The sequence below is a fragment of the Lissotriton helveticus genome, chromosome 9 (genome assembly GCF_964261635.1).
Source record: "Lissotriton helveticus chromosome 9, aLisHel1.1, whole genome shotgun sequence".
Classification (NCBI taxonomy): domain Eukaryota; kingdom Metazoa; phylum Chordata; class Amphibia; order Caudata; family Salamandridae; genus Lissotriton; species Lissotriton helveticus.
In genome coordinates, this window is record NC_136070.1 from 446,128,773 (window position 1) to 446,147,021 (window position 18,249).

At 44.5% G+C, this 18,249-nt stretch overlaps 1 protein-coding gene across 1 annotated transcript in view; it reads left to right on the forward strand.

Annotated features, from left to right (window-relative positions):
* The window catches only part of ASPG (asparaginase), a 354,315-nt gene that overhangs the window by 118,499 nt on the left and 217,567 nt on the right, over window positions 1-18,249 (forward strand). The window contains 1 exon segment of the mRNA XM_078660269.1: window positions 2,197-2,308. Within this exon segment, the coding sequence (XP_078516395.1) occupies window positions 2,197-2,308 (112 nt within the window).

Below are 18,249 nucleotides of genomic sequence, written 5' to 3' on the forward strand. Positions count from 1 at the left end.
TGGCAATGGCCTGTCCCCGTAGCACCGTCTTATATGCTTCCCAGAGGGTGGCCGCCGACTCTACTGACTCAGTGTTCTCCCGAAAGTAGTGGGACGTCGTCGTCTTAAGTGTCTTACTAACCTTAGGGATGGCTAGGTATGATGCGTGGATTGGGTATATCCTTTTACGCTTCCGTTCCTGCGTGGAGAGCTCGAGTGTGATGGGTGAGTGGTCCGATATCCCCCTTGGGTGTATCTCAGCAGTGTCAATATGTGGTAAACCCCCACCCAGCGCCATGAAGTAGTCAATCCGCGTCAGACTATTGTGCACCGTGGAATGGTAAGTGTATTGCCTCGCTGCAGGGTGTAAATATCGCCATACGTCGATCAGTCCCAGTGCCGTCATGTACTTCTGCAACTGGGAGGGACCGGCCGCACGTGTCATCACGGGCATTCTATCTGCAGTGGGATCGAGTATTGCATTGAAGTCTCCCCCTATTATCGTGTCTCCCTCAGGCAGACCTAACAGGAATTTACCCAGCTCTGGAAGCATGACCGAGTGTAGTGCCGGAGGGACATACACGGATACCACATTCAGTAGCCTCCCCTCCCATTGGCCCTGGAGCGCCGCGAAACACCCCTGCTCATCCACCTTGGTGCTAAGTGTAATAAACTGCGCTGATTTCTTCAACAGAATGCCCACTCCCCTCGAACCTGTGGAGAATTCTGAGTGCGCCACCATCCTATAACCTTTTCTATCAAGCGCCTTTGTCGCAGACCCTGTAAGGTGCGTCTCCTGGAGGAGCACCAAGGCTGGCCCCAGTCTCCTAACCGCATTCAGCACCAACCCTCTTTTGATCTTGTCCCCCAACCCTCGCACATTCCAGGACATGAGCTTGAGCGGCGTTACTCGGGCTCGCTGCGACACCTCCTCAGCTGCTCGTGATTGTGTGTCCTGCATTGCGTGTTTTGCGATATGGAGCGCGGGAGCCGGACCCCCGGCCCAGGGTGCGCCCGCTCAGTGCCATACCCAGGGTGTGTATCTGTACCAGTGGAACGTTAGACCTCGCTCGCGGAACTACTATAACATATAAACAACCCCTACCCCCCACCCTCCTCCCTGCCTCCCTGCCTAACGGACTTACAACCGCCCGCCTCCCCAACTTAGCAGAGTGCTTAACCCGTCCCTTCAACAGTGTACTTGCGCGCTGGGGTGGAGAATCTTCCGGAGCAGGCGACATCCCTGCCCTCCTGTGAGTCCTCCAGGCCCAGCACTCAGGCTTGTCCTCCCGCTAGAGTACATCCGAACGGGCAGTCAGCCAGCGTCTCTTGTAGAATTAGCTTTCCACCCCTCCTTCAGCGCCCTGACTGTCCAACGTCGGTGAGGCATTTCCTCCTTCCCTTCCGGGTGACCGCGATTCAGTAGGCCTGTCGTTCCTGTGTGTCCGGTCCTGTCTCTTCGTGCAACGAGAGTGGTTCGCGGATCTCCAACCCTCCAACCAGTCCTGCGCTGCCTCCGGCGACTCAAAGAACCAGGCCTTGCCCTCTGCTTCCACTCGGAGCCGCGCCGGGAAGATCATGGAGTATGGCAGTTCCCTCGCCCTCAGCGCTTTCTTGACCTCCAAGAAGGTCTTCCGTCTGCGTGCCACCTCAGCAGTGTAATCCGGGAAGAAGGCGATGGTCGAGTTCTGAATACGGACAGGTGGGGAAACCCTCGCCGCCTGCAGGATGGCGTCCCGGTCTCGGAAATTGAAGAGTCTTGCCAGGATAGGCCGAGGGGTCGCCCCCGGCTTGGGCGTTCCACCAGGCACTCTATGGGCCCTCTCCACCGAGAAGAAGCTAGAGAGGCCCTTCGGCTGCAGGTGCTTCTTGATCAGATCTTCCACAAATAGGTCGGTTGCCCCCTTCCCTTCCGACTCCGGTACTCCCAAAATTCGGACCTTCCAGTGTTTCTTGATGTTGGTGTGGACCAATGTCGTCAGATCCTTGGAGGAAGGGTCTGGGGTGGCAGATCTGGCTAAAAAGTGTCTTGCTCCCAGTGCTGCTAGCTGTAGTCCTTTGAGTGTTGGGTCCTTTAATGTGCACCATTTGTACCACTTTTCCTTGGGATATTTCCTCCCCCCTACAGATTCTCCTATAGCACTTTCAAACTGACAACTCTTACTGTAACCTTTGCATATTTTATAACTAATTTCATTATTTTGCAACTTTTTGCAGAGAGTCCAAGGAGAAGAAGCGAGTTGTTTACACTATTTTAGAATATTCACCATTGCTTGATTCTTCCAATATGACGACTGACGACTGGGCTAAAATTGCCAAGGATATTAAGGTACATTGTGATTGAAATATAGAAGTTTGTGTTCACGTTCGAAGGGCTTAATTTACTTCATGATGAATGTAGTAACGGTGTGCAATCTAAGATATGGCTAAATACTTCAGCAGTGCACTATTTGAAATGTTAATAAGTCCCTTGTTTCACAACCTGCATGGTGACATTTTGATCAGAAATGGAAGGGTTTGACTGCCATGAAAATTGTTACCCACTAATTCATCTTTGTAAGTGGTTTTTATTTCACAAGACCCATTAAAAATGCATTGACTGCAGCTTGGGCAACAGGGAGCTCAAGTGCGATAACTATTTATTTTGCAATGTTTCAACCCCCCTTCTGAGGTTGCCCAGCATGACACCCAGTGTGTGAAAATGAAACATGGAAGTGCGGGTTCTCTTGGCCTTAGAAGTACCTCTTTTATACTGAGAAGTGTTATTACTCAGATTTTAAATGTGCAGCTTGTCAATACCTTACAGTAGCTGTTCCTTTAAAGCATGATCTCATGCCTATATTGGTTTTAACTTTCAAATAATTAAAAGGAGTCTTCTCTGTCTGATGGCATGGAATAATGGATTGTACTTGTAGGTCTCAATGAAAACATTCTCTTCAACTTGTGTTGAGTCTTTGGTACAATTTCAGATTGTAGATAATGCAAGAGTTATGTAGCACACTCCGTTATGATGATTACAGGGCTAGGATCCTTGGATTCGGGCTCTACATGAATGTTTTTATACCTGAATGTCTTAAGTTTATCCCGTCACACACTCCTACTGGCCAGTATTTAGCTGTTGTGCAGCAAATTGACTTCCATGAAAAATGGCTTCCCTTGGATTAAGCTACCATATCACCCTAAAAGTAATTTTTAGGTCTCGCCTGGCTCTTGCAGCGCGCATGCGCTGCCCTCGCCATTCAAGAGCCTCTTGGAATCAAAACGGATGTTTGTCTTGTGTCTCTGTTCCTTTACTTTTGAATGGCGAGTGTCATTTCCCGTCACTGTTTATGTCAAACCTAGTTTGTTGATTGCACCATAGTGTCTTTGGCCCCTCCTGGTTGTTATCCTGTCCACTTTAGGCTACACCCACCTGGACTGGATGTTTTACTTGCAGTGTGATACTCTCTCCTTAATTAGTGGGAGAGAACTTTTTTTGGGTCATTCCGGCTAGGAAGCACAATGTTTTAAGTTGTATGTTGACCCCGCGCTTCATTTATTTAGTCATTTTTTTGCTTTCATTCGGAGTGCGGTGCCCGAATTTGTGGGTAAGATTTTTTGCGGGTTATTATTATTCACCTAACTCCGCATAGGGTGCATTTTATTTGCATTTAGTAACCTTAATGCAGTGATTTACACACCGCGCTTTCGCTGCCATAAATATTTGCAAACATTAATTCTTACTTTTCAGCAGCGCACACCCCGCGCTTTCACTGCTGTGACGTTTGCGCTGTTGAAAAGTAAGAATTAATGTTTGCAAACATCACAGCAGTGAAAGCGCGGTGTGTACGCTGTTGAAAAGTAAGAATTAATGTTTGCAAATGTCTGTTCAAGACCCGCCCTTTCCTCCTCATGCTATGCCTTTTTCAAACATTAATTCTTACATTTTAACAGCTCACACACCGGTCTTTCACTGCTGTGACGTTTGCGCTGTTGAAAAGTAAGAATTAATGTTTGCATTCACTGCGCTTTCACATTATTAAAGGGCTGCAGGGGAGGAAGCAGGTGGCAAGGCGGACTGGTTCTTGTCCCACCTACGTATTGTTTGATAGCTGGCAGCCCTGTGTTGTGGGTGTGACCCGTTGGGGTGTGTGTGTAGCTGTTGTCCCGGTCACTTGCAGAGGCGCGCATTGTCGGTGCAGCTCCTGTTTGTTTATGTTGTGTGCTGGTTGGTTGTACTTCAAAAGGAAGGAAGATCGGGGTCGGTGACTGCACACAACAGCAGTATGGTGTCTCCCAGCGCCTGCGCCAACAGAATTCCCTCCTTTATTCCCTTCCTGCTTGTGTTGTTCGACTTGCAGTATGAAGGTAAGTATGCTGGGGGGCGTGTGTACCACAGGACACTGTGAAATGCACATATTTAGTTCTACAGAGTAGAAAAAGCATTAGAAATGCAATAGGCCTCGCCTTTCATTTAGTTAACACCATTTGCTTTGCTATACAATACCATTAGCAAAGCAAATGGCTTTAACTTAATCAAACGAGAGACCTATTGCATTTTCAATGCTTGTTTTTAATGTTTTCCATTCATTTTGAGTGTAATCATGCTATCCATTTAGCCTTTACAAATATTTCCTAATAATCTTCCACCTATAGGGCAAATTTAAACATCAAACGTGTTTCCTTGAACCTTGCGGTAATCGCTCAGTTCTTGGATGTAATAGATGAAGTTTCTTCTTTTGTATTCTGACTCCATTGACAAAACCACATGAAATTCGTATGGAGGCATCCCACCAATTTTGATATAGTTTCTTGAATGCAGCTGTATGGCCATAGTGTGGAGTCTCATGATTGTGCTACCGTAATATCATAGTAAAAATATAGAGTAAATATCAAAAACATAAGTATAGATTTACTGTTCTTGGTACCAAATGTAGGCATCTCGAAGTTGTATACCTGGATGCCAGGTTTTTTAAATGTGTAAGTGTGTGTTATTTCCATGGGTTCAGAGTAGGTATGAGTGACCTTCAACTGCCAAACTTGTCACACTTTTTTTTTTTAGTAAAACCAAGCAATGATGTCCATGTCCTGAGATCTGCATCAGAAATGCCCCCCCTTTTGAGCAATGAGAACCGCTGGAAAGGCCTTAAAATGGCTACAAAACCTGAAATGGAATGTCCGTAGCAGATTACCTAGAACTCTTTAATATGATGTTTATCAGCATCGAATGTTTCGATACAATCCGCCTTCAAAAGATCTAATTAATTTTGCCTCTTTATCTATGCCTTGTATGTCGGAGTGCCAGTGAGAGGAGTTGGTGATAGCTATCCATGAACCTGAGGTCAGAATCTCCTTACACCGCCCACGCCCACTGCTCACAGCACTCTAAGCAACCAACACAGTCTGGAAGCACCTCTGAGTGTCATGGCGCCACCCTGCCTGGCTGTGCATGGCAGAATAGTGGATAAAGAAGGGTGAGCACGTTCCAACAACTGCAGACCCAGAACAAGAAGGAAGGTGTCGGATCCACGTAAGGCTGGTGGGCCAGCCCAGAGCCTTTTATGTGACCCCGCATCCCTCATGGCATCGCATCAGGGCTGAACCCGAAGGCCACGGATGTCCGTTGTTAAAATGCAAGTATTAGAAGTGACAACATTTGCCCTTTGACTCCAGATGGCGCCTAATACAATGACATCATAAGATTGTATTCAATCATATTACCACAAGGGCCCTTTCTTCCTGAAGGCATCAAAGGAAGTGACATCGCACGACCCATTTACCTAAAGTCCGCCATAGAAATCACATTGGGTGACCTTTTAACCTTATGAAATGGAAGCAAGTGGCTTCATGGAAGTAAAGGAAAATGATTACCAGACCAAATCACTGTAGCAAATAAAATCCCACCTCAACGCAAAACCAGTATTCCGGAACAAACAAACTGCCCCTACACATGTTGCCAGCATTAAGAAAGGATTCTCGGGCTCATGGCTGCAGGGACACGGTCCTTCTCATTGCTCACGACGATGTACGTGTTGTAATGAAATGTTTTCAGGGGGGCATGGTTTTTGCATGATATGTGCAGTTGTGTATTTTTTTTAATATGTATATGATGTTCGATCGTACATTATGCGAGGCAAGTGGGTAAAAGTTGGACACGTGCTGTTTTGCATCTGGTAACCACAGCCAATTATAATGTACATGAGTGAAAAAAATGTGTCCATGGAGAGATCCAGGTGCTTTGTTACAGCTTTGACGACAGAGCCCAATGAGTTTAATAGTGAGACTGCGCTGTATAACAGTTATCCTTAAAGAGGAGTGACTGCTCTAATCAGCAAGAACAATCTAGACATTTATGTCAAACTGAGGGCCAACCAGTGCCGTAGGAAAGGTGACACAGACTATATTGTAAACACAAGTATTGACAAAGCCAAGGGGTCTCATTATGCGGGAACTGTTGGCTTTGCCAATGTTATTTTGCCGTGTTGTACAGCAGTGAGGCTGTGCAGCATGGCTAAAAGTAAAGTTAGACAAAAAGCGATATAAAGCTACCAGTGCTGGAGCTGCGTCATAGGTTTTATTTGTGCAGGGTGGACGGGCAAGCAAGGATTGGGATGGGTCGGGGTATGGGCAAGGGACGACTGGGAGGCTGGGAGAGGCAGTGGGACAAGAGCACCAACACAAAGAAGGGATGGGTGGGAGGGGGGAAGAAGTGACACGGAGAAGGGTTGAATGGGAGGGAAAAAACAAATAGTACCTTAATCACAGCATGGACAGCGGACGGACACTAATCAAGCTGCAGCAATCTGTGCTTGGTCCACGTTCCACTGAAAGAAAAGTAAGAGATGCCCTGTGCTGGCAGGCCAATTAGGAGGGAGCGAAGTAGAGTGACAATGAAGCTAACAAAGGATAAGCAGCGATGGTACATGCACTGCAAGACCTAAACAAGAATTTACAATGCAAGAGGTCCAATAGGTCAAACTTTGCAAAAAGCAAAACCTATTGTATTGCAGAGCTCGGTGTTTGTTAAGCGGGCCCGAGCTCACCATGCAAGTTTATTAAAAAAATTAAATTACAGGGAAAAAAGCACTGTGTCCCTGAAGCGGACAACTCGATCTTCTTAAAAGTAATTTTTTTTTTAAGTGTCGCAATGGTACTGTGGAGGTAGGGAGTAGCCAATTTTAAAGATGGAGCGGCATTGTACTCAATACGAAAGCCGCCGCTATTGTCCTGTGTGGGCGCGCTGCAAATACAAGAAGCAGCCACCATTGCCCCTATTAGTCAGCAAGAAACTAAATAGTGGTCACCTACTTATAACACACACCGTGTAACAAGCCAAGTAAAAGGGCTAGTCGCCATTGGGGGGGGGGGTACAACTGAAGACAAGGCAGTACTAAGGAGGGACTAACAAGCCTATTTACAAATTGGAAGCCAGCATTTACGAAGGGCAATGACACAAACCAATGAAAAATGTGGGTGGGGAGTGGGCAGGACTTCAAATGCACACTCCAATACAGCATGCCTCGCAGAGCAGCGTACGCGTGCTGACTTTAGGATCGACCTAAAAATGGGCTCAAGCACCACATAGCTGGACAATAAAAGGCAGCCACAATTGGAGTGCTGTTAACCTCTCAAACTCATTAACCCTGGTGCCACTGCACTTGCTGCTGTATTGGCAGCTCCTTTCCACATGTACTAGCAGCCAAGCAGCTTTTACCATGTAATCATTTAATCAGCACGGGCAGCCGCCTTCAGCATTTCATTCAAACGAGAAGCATCAGAGGTCTGATAACCACACTGAGGAGCTCGAGTTCATTCATAATATGGGTCTAGAGTGACCATGAGAAATGCAATAATGTCTAAGTGAAATGACAGCACTTCTTAACAAAACCAAACAAGTACAATGTTGCATTTCGGTCAGACTTCATGGATTGATGCAGAGAGATCTGGCGCCTGCCTTACATTTTAAAGACCCTTAATATAGGACACCCTAAGAAATCCAACTTAACCTATCCTCCTTTGCAGGCACAAAATACGCAATACACTCACCCCTTTAATTCTTCTTTGTAGATAAAATAATTAAAATAACCACAGTTTTCATGCAGTGTGTGTAAAAAAAAAAAAAAAAAAAGACATAAAAAAAATAGTCCTGCTTTTGAAAGAAAACGAGATTTCCCTTTATTTTCAGAGACTTACAGTGTCTGCCTCCACCATGCAAGCAGTTTCCTATAAATTAAATGTGTATAAAAAGGCACATTGAGCAGCATGTAGTGATTTTCACGTTCATTACAAGTGCAAAGAAGTGTAGCATAAACGTGCAGCCTTCATAATCAACCAGGCGCGCATCCAAACAGTTTGCTGTGGTTCCGAAGCAGCGAGTTTTACTTGTTGAATGCTTGCTGCCCCGTCATCGTTAACCCTTACATTCTGTCTTTAAACCTCGCATGCGAAAAACAGATTTGGGACGATTAACAAAGTTGATATGTTTAAATCGTTAATACAAAGCGATCATGGCAATGTGGGGAAGAGTCCTCACATATTCACCTTTTGTATGTAAGAGGCACGCACGGTATATGCAAAAAAATCGCCCCGCACACTTGTGAAGGTCCTTTGGTGTGTGGGAATGCGACTTCCCACTTTTTCACTCCCTAGAGTTGTGTTCTATGCAGAAGTTGACTAATCTAACGTATGCTATATGTGCAGTCCTGGAAACTCTTGATTTTTAGTGACCTGGGTTGTAGGAAGTTCTTCGGGACCTGGTAAGAGAATGCAAGAAACTGTAGAAAAATACGGGCTATAAAAGACTATATGAATGAAATTAGGTCATGGTATTGCAGCTGTAGGAAACGTACATTACTTGGGGTGTTGGCATAGTTCGCCAGCCGTGTAATACACGTTTCTGCAGGTGAGGTGAATGTAAAGGTGATTCTGTAAATTATTTTACTGTACAGTGATGACAGTCGACACCCTATCTTTAGGTTTCCCGGGAAAGACATTACTGATTAACTGGAAACCATGAACAGCCCTTGTGCTCACTAAACAAGTCCGTTTACTGTATGCATGATTGCACCTTCAGAAAGTTCCTTCAGAATTAATCTAATGTTGCTAGGTGAAGGTGGACCTGTTAAATGTTAATAGACGTCAGAGTATTATGTTTTAAAGCTGTTATACACCTTCATATATGCAATATATATATATATATATTTTTTTTTTTACAAAGGTAACTGAACGGGTCAGCTGTAAACGGGAATGATTATGGTGTACGTTGTTGGAGCTCCTTAGAATGTATGCTTCTATAGACTGGCAGAGGTACATTTACATTCACGCCTCTTTGAAGAAGGAACAAGCTTTCTGAAAATTGTACACACTGCCTGGATAAACAGAGATTCCATAACTCACCTGGCACTCACTGGAACGATGGCATAATTATAGTATTTTTAAGTTCTCTTTAGCCTGGGTGATATATCTGCTGATGCAGATGATAAGCTGATTATCGGTTGCATAAGAAAATGGTAGGAATGCTGGATCAGATAAGGTAGGCCTGTGGGTAACCATAAATGTTAATAAGGTTAGGGTGAGAACAGAGGACACAGGCTTTACAACACTACCTTTACAATGAAAGGTAAGTGTGTTTAAGGTAAGTGTATGTTTTTATTAGGTCTCGCCTGTCGATGCGCATGCGCATCGAGCAAGCGAGAGTATTGGGACTTATCCACTCTTTATCCACACTGCAAGGAATCGTGGCGATTCCTTGCAGTGCCCGTGACTTTTAAGCTCAATGCGCATGTGCATTGAGCTTAAAAGCGCGTGCACAGCCGCCCGCATTCCTCCGACACCTTTGAAGTGAAGCTTAGCTTCACTTCAAAGGCCCGGCTTCTTCACACCCACATGCCGCTCTCGCTCTCCCCGCTCCGCCCCCTCCCCTGCCCGCCGTGCATAACTCTTCTCTAGCTGTAGAACAGCTAAGCCGAATGTGCTGCATTAGGGCTGTTCGAGATGCTTTAGAACAGCTGAGTGATGCTGCGCGGACATAACTTGTTTATTCTTTGCTCTGTAACCTTCATCAAAACTCAAAAGGTTTAAATTACATTAATTATAGAAAACTCTATCAACGTTGTCATTTCCTTCCCTCTTACACCCCCACCCCCTTCCACTGTCCCTGCCGTGTCTCCTTATTTGACTTGTTTTGCTTGGCTTTCACGGCCGGCCGGCCATGCTTTCAGTTTACATCCGCTTGGCAGGCCGTGTCTCCTTATTTGACTTGTTAATTCTCCCACTGCTCTCCCCTTCTATGCATGTGTGTGCGATTTCTGCTGTAATCTTAATTGTTTAGAACTTAAAACGCTTGTATCTTTCTAACTCCCTTAAAGAGCTGCTCGTCTGACCTGGAATTCCGGGGAGCCGTCTCGTCTCTTCTAATCACCGTGCCTGCCCTCCTGCTGATTGCATTTGTGTGAACGTAGCTGTAACAAGTTGAAGGCAGCCAGCATTGCCCCTAGTTGAAATAAATGTTTGAGATCTGCTGTGCCTTACTTTAAGTGGTGCTTCCGTTTCTGTTGCATTTCCCAGAAACAAAGAGTTAAAGCTGTGCTTTAAGCATTTTTTAAAGGGCTGATTTACTAGAACTATTTGAATAAAGTGCAAGGTAAATTCCTTGTAGGCTACTTCTGTTCTCTCTCGGCCCCCCCCCCCTCCCCTCTCCCCTCTCCCCTCTCCGTGGAGTTGCTTCATTGCAGCTACACCAGAAAACACGCCTGGCTGGTTTATTTATTCTTTGCGCTGTAACCTTCATCAAAACTCAAAAGGTTTAAATTACATTAATTATAGAAAACTCTATCAACGTTGTCATTTCCTTCCCTCTTACACCCCCACCCCCTTCCACTGTCCCTTGGCATGCGTTTGCGGTTGAGAACCTTTACAGACAAATGTGGCAATACAAAACATATGCTGGTTAGAAAGATTATAACCATCTTTACAGCTTAGCACAGCTACACACTATTATTCCGTGTCCCACCACCACAGGCTTCCTCCTTTGCAAATTTACTCTTAGGCAATTTCTAAAGTTGCTTATGGGGTCAATTCTGTATTTTAAAGCCTTAAGACTATTTTTCTCAAGCAATCACTTTGTAATGTGCTTACACCTTACATTTATTCAAAGCGAGAAGGATGCGACAAGGAGTCTGCAGTCCGGAGACAACATTGTATACTTTGCAGTTTGGTACCAGGCGATAGGTACACTATAAAAAAGATGACATTAGCACAACTGTTAAGATTATCACTGCTAAAACATGTATTTTGTTGACAACTTCCACAGCATTGGAACTTACTTTTCAAGATGCTTTTTTATTGGATGTGGATTGCAAATTACATCCACCACATCCACCGCATCCACCGCATCCACCACCACATCCACTACCACATCCACCATCGCCTCGACATCCACCATGACATCCACCGCCACATCCACCACCACATCCACCACATCCACCACCACCACCACATCCACCACCACCACATCCACCACATGCACCACCACTGCATCCACCACCACTGCATCCACCACCACACCTACCACATCCACCACCACACAGACCACCACGTCCACCACCACATCCACCACCACATCCACCACATCCACCACCACCGCATCCACCACCACCACCGCATCCACCACCACCACATCCACCACACCCACCACCACATCCAACACATCCACCACCACTTCCACCACCACCGCAACCACCACCACATCCACCACCACCACATCCACCACCACCACATCCACCACATCCACATCCACCACATCCACCGCATCCACCACATCCACCACCACATCCGCCATCGCCTCGACATCCACCATGACATCCACCACCGCCACATCCACCACCGCCACATCCACCACCACCACATCCACCACCACCACATCCATCACATCCACCACCACTGCATCCACCACCACTGCATCCACCACCACTGCATCCACCACCACTGCATCCACCACCACTGCATCCACCACCACTGCATCCACCACCACTGCATCCACCACCCCACATCCACCACCACCACATCCACCACATCCACCACCACCACATCCACCACATCCACCACCATTGCATCCACCACCATATCCACCACACCTACAAAATCCACCACCACACCGACCACCACGTCCACCACCACATCCACCGCATCCCCCACCACATCCACCACCACATCCACCACCACTACATCCACCACCACTACATCCACCACCACCGCATCCACCACCACCGCATCCACCACCACCGCATCCACCACCACCGCATCCACCACCACCGCATCCACCACCACCACCGCATCCACCACCACCGCATCCACCACACCCACCACCATCACTTCCACCACCACATCCACCACCACATCCACCACCACATCATCCACCACCACCACATCCACCATCACCACCACCACCACATCCCCCAGATCCACCACCACCACATCTATATATGTGTGTGTGTGTGTGTGTGTGTGTGGCTCTGTGTGTGTGTAGGTGCAAATGCAATGTTCTTGGATTTTCGTCACAATAAAATACACTGAACATAATCTTCACAAAAGTTATTTACAAACGTTTAAGCTATTGCCATTATAAATTACAATAAATTTTATTTAAGTAATAATTATTTACAAAATTAAAAGCCATTGTTATTTGTAATATCAATACATCTAAGTCACGTAAATACAACACACATTGCATTACAAATGCTATAGGTGTCACATTTGCGAAAGTTAAAACTATTGACATTGTAACTGACAAAGGTATTAATTTAGCTATTTTCAAAACCAACACATAAATAAAAAGTCAAACTTTCCTAATGCGAGACCTATTGCATTTCCAATGCTTGTATATATAGTATGCATAATTGCAAACTCGCATGGTGCCACCATGTGTCACACGATTTTGACTCCCTTTACGTGGTCACCTGGGGAGGAGCTGAAATCACACTGTTAATTGCGCGTGATTAAAAAAAATCAATTTTGGACACCCAACTTGTGTCACTAACACCCCCATTTCTCAAACATGGGGTCAGAGTACCTCTACTCTCACCCCTTTATGTTAGCTTTTTCAGAAATTTTCAGCCCCGGGAACCGTTCCTGATCAATAAAATGGCGGCTGCAACTTTCTGTTCAGGTTCCGGCCAGCCAATCGGAGCATTCCCGTTGATGCGTGCATTCGCGAGTAATCACGAAAGTCACCCCCAAACTTTCCATGAAAACCAGAACCTACCTTGACAGTTTTTGGGGAAAATTTGATGAAGATTGGTCAAACGAAGCCAAAGTTATAGGCAAGTCAAAAAATGCCTTTCCTATGGAAACAAGGTCTGAACTAGAACTACCTACTGGCGACCGCCAGTGTGTGTGTGTGTGTGTATATATATATATATATATATATGTGTATGTATATATGTATATGTATATGTATATGTATATGTATATGTATATATGTGTGTGTATGTATATATATATATATATGTGTGTGTGTATGTATATATGTGTGTATGTATATATATATATTCTCAACACAACGTCCCTCAATCCTCGGGACTGACTTCAAAAAAGAGCACTCAGAGTCGCTCCAGCGTGGTTTGCCATGTTTTATTCCAGAGTTTGCAGTTTAGCAAGGTTACAAACGCGTTTCGGCGTTGCCGCCTTCGTCAGTGTAAACCAGCATATTTTTTTGTTGTGATTTAAATAAAGTTCATTGTGACTTCCTGTCACGTGCTTTAAAAATAAACATAAAAAACGGCACAATTCATGTAATTTAAGCATTGATCATGGCGGCCATCTTAGTGATAAATAATGTGAGCAGTCAATCACAGAATGTCACTTCAAAGCATTTCATTATCATTATCAAGCATTCATATGCTTCATTTTTATAGGTATGCACATCTATTTATATACAATTTTTTCGATATGCATTTGTGATATTTTCAACATATAGTTGGTCGCCTATTATTGTCTACTGGTGCCGTTGACTCGCAAAGCTCCCAACGTTCCCGTTGGGAACATTGTCGAGTAATTCACGGATTTGTGACACAGGGATCATTTTTAATTATAAATTGATTGTGTTTTTTTTAATAAATTTATAAACTGATTATGATTTTTTCCGATCAAGCCCTGAATGGGCTATTTCCACATGTTTTGTCATATTTCATTACAACATTTATCAGATAACAAAGTTTCATTGTTTCATTTTCACTATGGTTGGGCAGATACATTAGTCTTGGGGATAAAATATTCTCCTCAAGTTATCTATTCTAGTTTGCCAAAAGATTAGAGATGACAACGCTTCAGATATGTGTCCACATTTCTTCTTCGTTGTTCATCCCTCCTGGGCTCTTAGTCTGGAGCTGGATGATGAACCTAGATTCTAGAGTTCGTAGTTTTTTCACCCAGTTCCCTCCCCTCTCAGTTCTGACTAGTTGATCCAGTGCGAAATAGGTAAGCAGATTGCTGTTGCTATTATGCATTATCTCGAAATGCCTAGCCACCGGGTAGCTTTGGTCCTTCGAGGTAATGGCCCTCATGTGTTCAAGGACCCTAAGTTTTGTTTGTTTGATTGTGCTCCCTATATATTTTTTCCCACAGGGGCACATTAAGCAATACACAGTGTATTCTGAATTACAGTTCAGTAATTTGGAGATCTTAGTTGTTCTTTTTCCCCGGTACTTGGTATTCCTTGACCTTGTGTGAATTCTTACAGGCCTTGCATTTCATACAGGGAAAAAAAAAAACGTCGGTTTCTTCCTACTTCTGCACTCATAATGACTGTCGACAAGATGGTCCTTGAATGAGTTCCCTTTTCTATAGGAGATGAGGGGATAATTAGGTAGCATTTTCCCTATAACAGAGTCTGTCTTCAAACTTTTCCAGTTTCTTCTCATGATATTGAAGACTTCTGGTGACTTCTCTGAATAGCCTGTGATCATTCTGATTTCTGACTCGCCTGATTTAGGTTTGTCTATCAGTAGGTCATTTCTCCCCACTGCATTGCTCTTTTTTTCTGCTTGATCCAGGATTCCTTTACAATATCCCCTCTGTCTGAATCTTTTCCTAGATTCTCCTCTTGCTTTTTCAAATTCTTCGTCTGTTGAGCAGTTGCGTTTCATGCGCAAAAACTCTCCCAATGGGATGTTGTTGATTACACTTCGCGGATGATAACTTCCCGAGTGCAAAATTGTGTTACCCGCTGTGGGTTTGCGATAGACTGCAGTTTGGATAATGTCATCTTCAACATAGACTCGAAGGTCCAAGTAGAAGACTTCATTCTTACTCATATTACTGGTGAAGCTGAGATTTAAACTATTGTTGTTTAAGTCATTGATGTATTCTTCAGCCTCACTCTGTGATCCCCGCCATACCAAGAACAAGTCATCGATATAGCGGGTCCACAGCATGATGTTATTCATCCATCGCTCATTCCTCCCCGCCCAGGCCACGTGCTTCTCCCACCAGCCCACGAATAGATTCGCGTAGCTGGGGGCGAAGCACGTGCCCATTGCGGTCCCCTGGAGTTGTAAATAAAGCTGTCCTGAGAATAAAAAGATGTTATTTCTCAGACAGAAGTTTGTTCATTCTAACAACATTCTATTGTGACTGCGAAATTTGAGAGCCCTTTTATCTAGGAAACTCTTCATTGCCAATAGTCTATCTTCATGCCTGATCGAGGTATATAAGTTGGCAATGTCTAGTGTGATTAGGATCATATCCTCTTCCCATTTCACACCCTGAATGATTCTTAGAAAGTCTTTTGTGTCTTTCAAATATGAACTAAGGTCCTTAACAAATGGAGAGATAAAACTGTCAATGTAGGTAGAGGTATTCTCTAGCAGGCTGTCCTTCGCAGAGACGATTGGTCTTCCTGGTGGCCACACTTTACTCTTGTGCACCTTTAGGTAGGTGGTAACACGTGGCTATTTGGGGAAATTCACATTTAAGGTTCTTCCAATCTTTGAAATCCAAAATTCCATCATCCTTCCATTTGGTAATCAATTAGTTGAAGGCCACAATACTTTCCACATATTTGTCTCTCTTGATTTGTATGTAATGTTCTTTATTTCTCAGTTGAGAAAGGGCCTCATCCTCGTATTGGCTGCGTTTTAAAATGACGATATTCCCGCCTTTTTCACTGGGTTTGATTATGATATTCTCATCTTCTTTGAGACTTTTGATTATCTCCCATTCTTCTTTTTTCAAATTCTTTCTCCTCCAGTTAAAGTCCTTTTCCTGTAATTTCTTCAACTCTTCAATTACAATTTCCTGGAAGGTGTCGATTCCATCATGTGGAGTTCTTGGATTTGTTTTAGATCTTATCATCATAGTACTTTTGCAACCTTTTTGAGTGATCCCACTTTCTTCCAACATCTGTGTGGGTTGTGTCTCCCAATCCTGTACATTGCTTGTTCTGATCAGGGTTTGTGCTATTGCAATAGCATCTAAATCATTACCTGTTAATGTCTCAAGGGGATCATTTTCCTCAATTTCTAATGTCAATATTTTTCGGATGCATCGTATGGATTTTTTGTAATTTGATCTTTCTAATAAATCTAAACAGATCTATTCTTGTCTGCGTGTAGTCGAAAGCAGGAGTGGGACAGAAAGTTAGTCTAAGTTGTAAAAATTTTTCTTCTTTCTCTGTCAGTTCTCTATCAGATAAATTGACTATAGTGTTCTGCACTGGAAGTGTTGTGTTCATTTCCAATTTTCCCCTCGAGTGCTTCTCGTCACTATTGGGGTAGACCGTCCTGGGGCGACCCCTCCTGCCCCTCCTCGTATTCCTCTTGATGCCTTTGGAGGATGTGTTGTTGCTGCTGGTCGCTGTCTTAATTCCCTTATTTCGTACTCCTCGAAAAAAGGTTCCAATTCTGGAACAGACGTGGAGGGTTCTGCCCCTACTTCTTTGCGGGGTCCACCTCCTTCGGCACCTCTTTCTTCACCAGTGTTTCTCGCCTGAGATGGATCGTCATCGGATACTTCTGATTCTTCGGTGCTCACAGGGGTTCTGTTCCTTAGTTTCCCCTGTTGTAAAATCTTCCGTGAGGCATCGTATTTCCTAGCAAATGTTAGGATTCTTCCATTTGCATAATCCTTTTCATCCCGGATGAACTTAGTTTGTTTTCTCAAATTGATTGTATTCTCAGAGCCAATTAATCTTTTTTTCATCAGTTCGCGCAACTCTTCACATTTTTTTATGTCTTTGTCGCCGCTGATTTTCTCCTCAATGCTCTTGATCTCTTCCTCTATCATTCCATGCGTGTTTAACTAACAGTTTCAGCATACCCTGCATCACATCGGTCATGAACTCAGACCATTCACGTAAAAGCTCATTATTTGGATTCTCATATGAAGGGACCAGGAGAATTCTGAGTCCTCTAGGGACACGTCCCACTTCCAAATATTTCTGCAGGCTGGTGGCCTCCCACCTCTTGCGGATTTCTTTCTCATATGTCTTCTCTAGTGTAGAGAAGAGCTTTGTTAGTGAGCTAGGTGGTGCCGTTTTCTCCAATAAGGTGTCCCTCTTTTTCGTTCCTGTTTGTGGTACAAACACCGTATCTGCCGCTTTCTCCCTTTCACTGTCCGTGAACATTTCTTGCTGCAAAGTCTATCTTCTGTGAATGGCTTAAACCCTCGCTTGTGCTCTACGTGGTCTGCCGGAATATTTGAATAGTAGCGTCGGTTACTCACCCGTTCCGGATTTTCCCAATCGCCGAGTTCCCACGGGATCGGTCGTCCTTCCAGGGTTTGCGTTCCGTTTTCCGCTCAATCCGTTCGATCTGGTGCGCTGTGATGTAATTCTCTCGCACACTTTCCCGGTGGGGCCAGTCGGTAATTAAGTTTTCAGTACACCGGTTCCACCAACCGCTGCTCCACTTCGTCCACGGGTGCCTCTTGCCGCACAGTGGTATGTGTGATATTTTCTCAACACAACGTCCCTCAATCCTCGGGACTGACTTCAAAAAAGAGCACTCAGAGTCGCTCCAGCGTGGTTTGCCATGTTTTATTCCAGAGTTTGCAGTTTAGCAAGGTTACAAACGCGTTTCGGCGTTGCCGCCTTCGTCAGTGTAAACCAGCTTTTTTTTTTGTTGTGATTTAAATAAAGTTAATTGTGACTTCCTGTCACGTGCTTTAAAAATAAACATAAAAAACGGCACAATTCATGTAATTTAAGCGTTGATCATGGCGGCCATCTTATAGTGATAAATAATGTGAGCAGTCAATCACAGAATGTCACTTCAAAGCATTTCATTATCATTATCA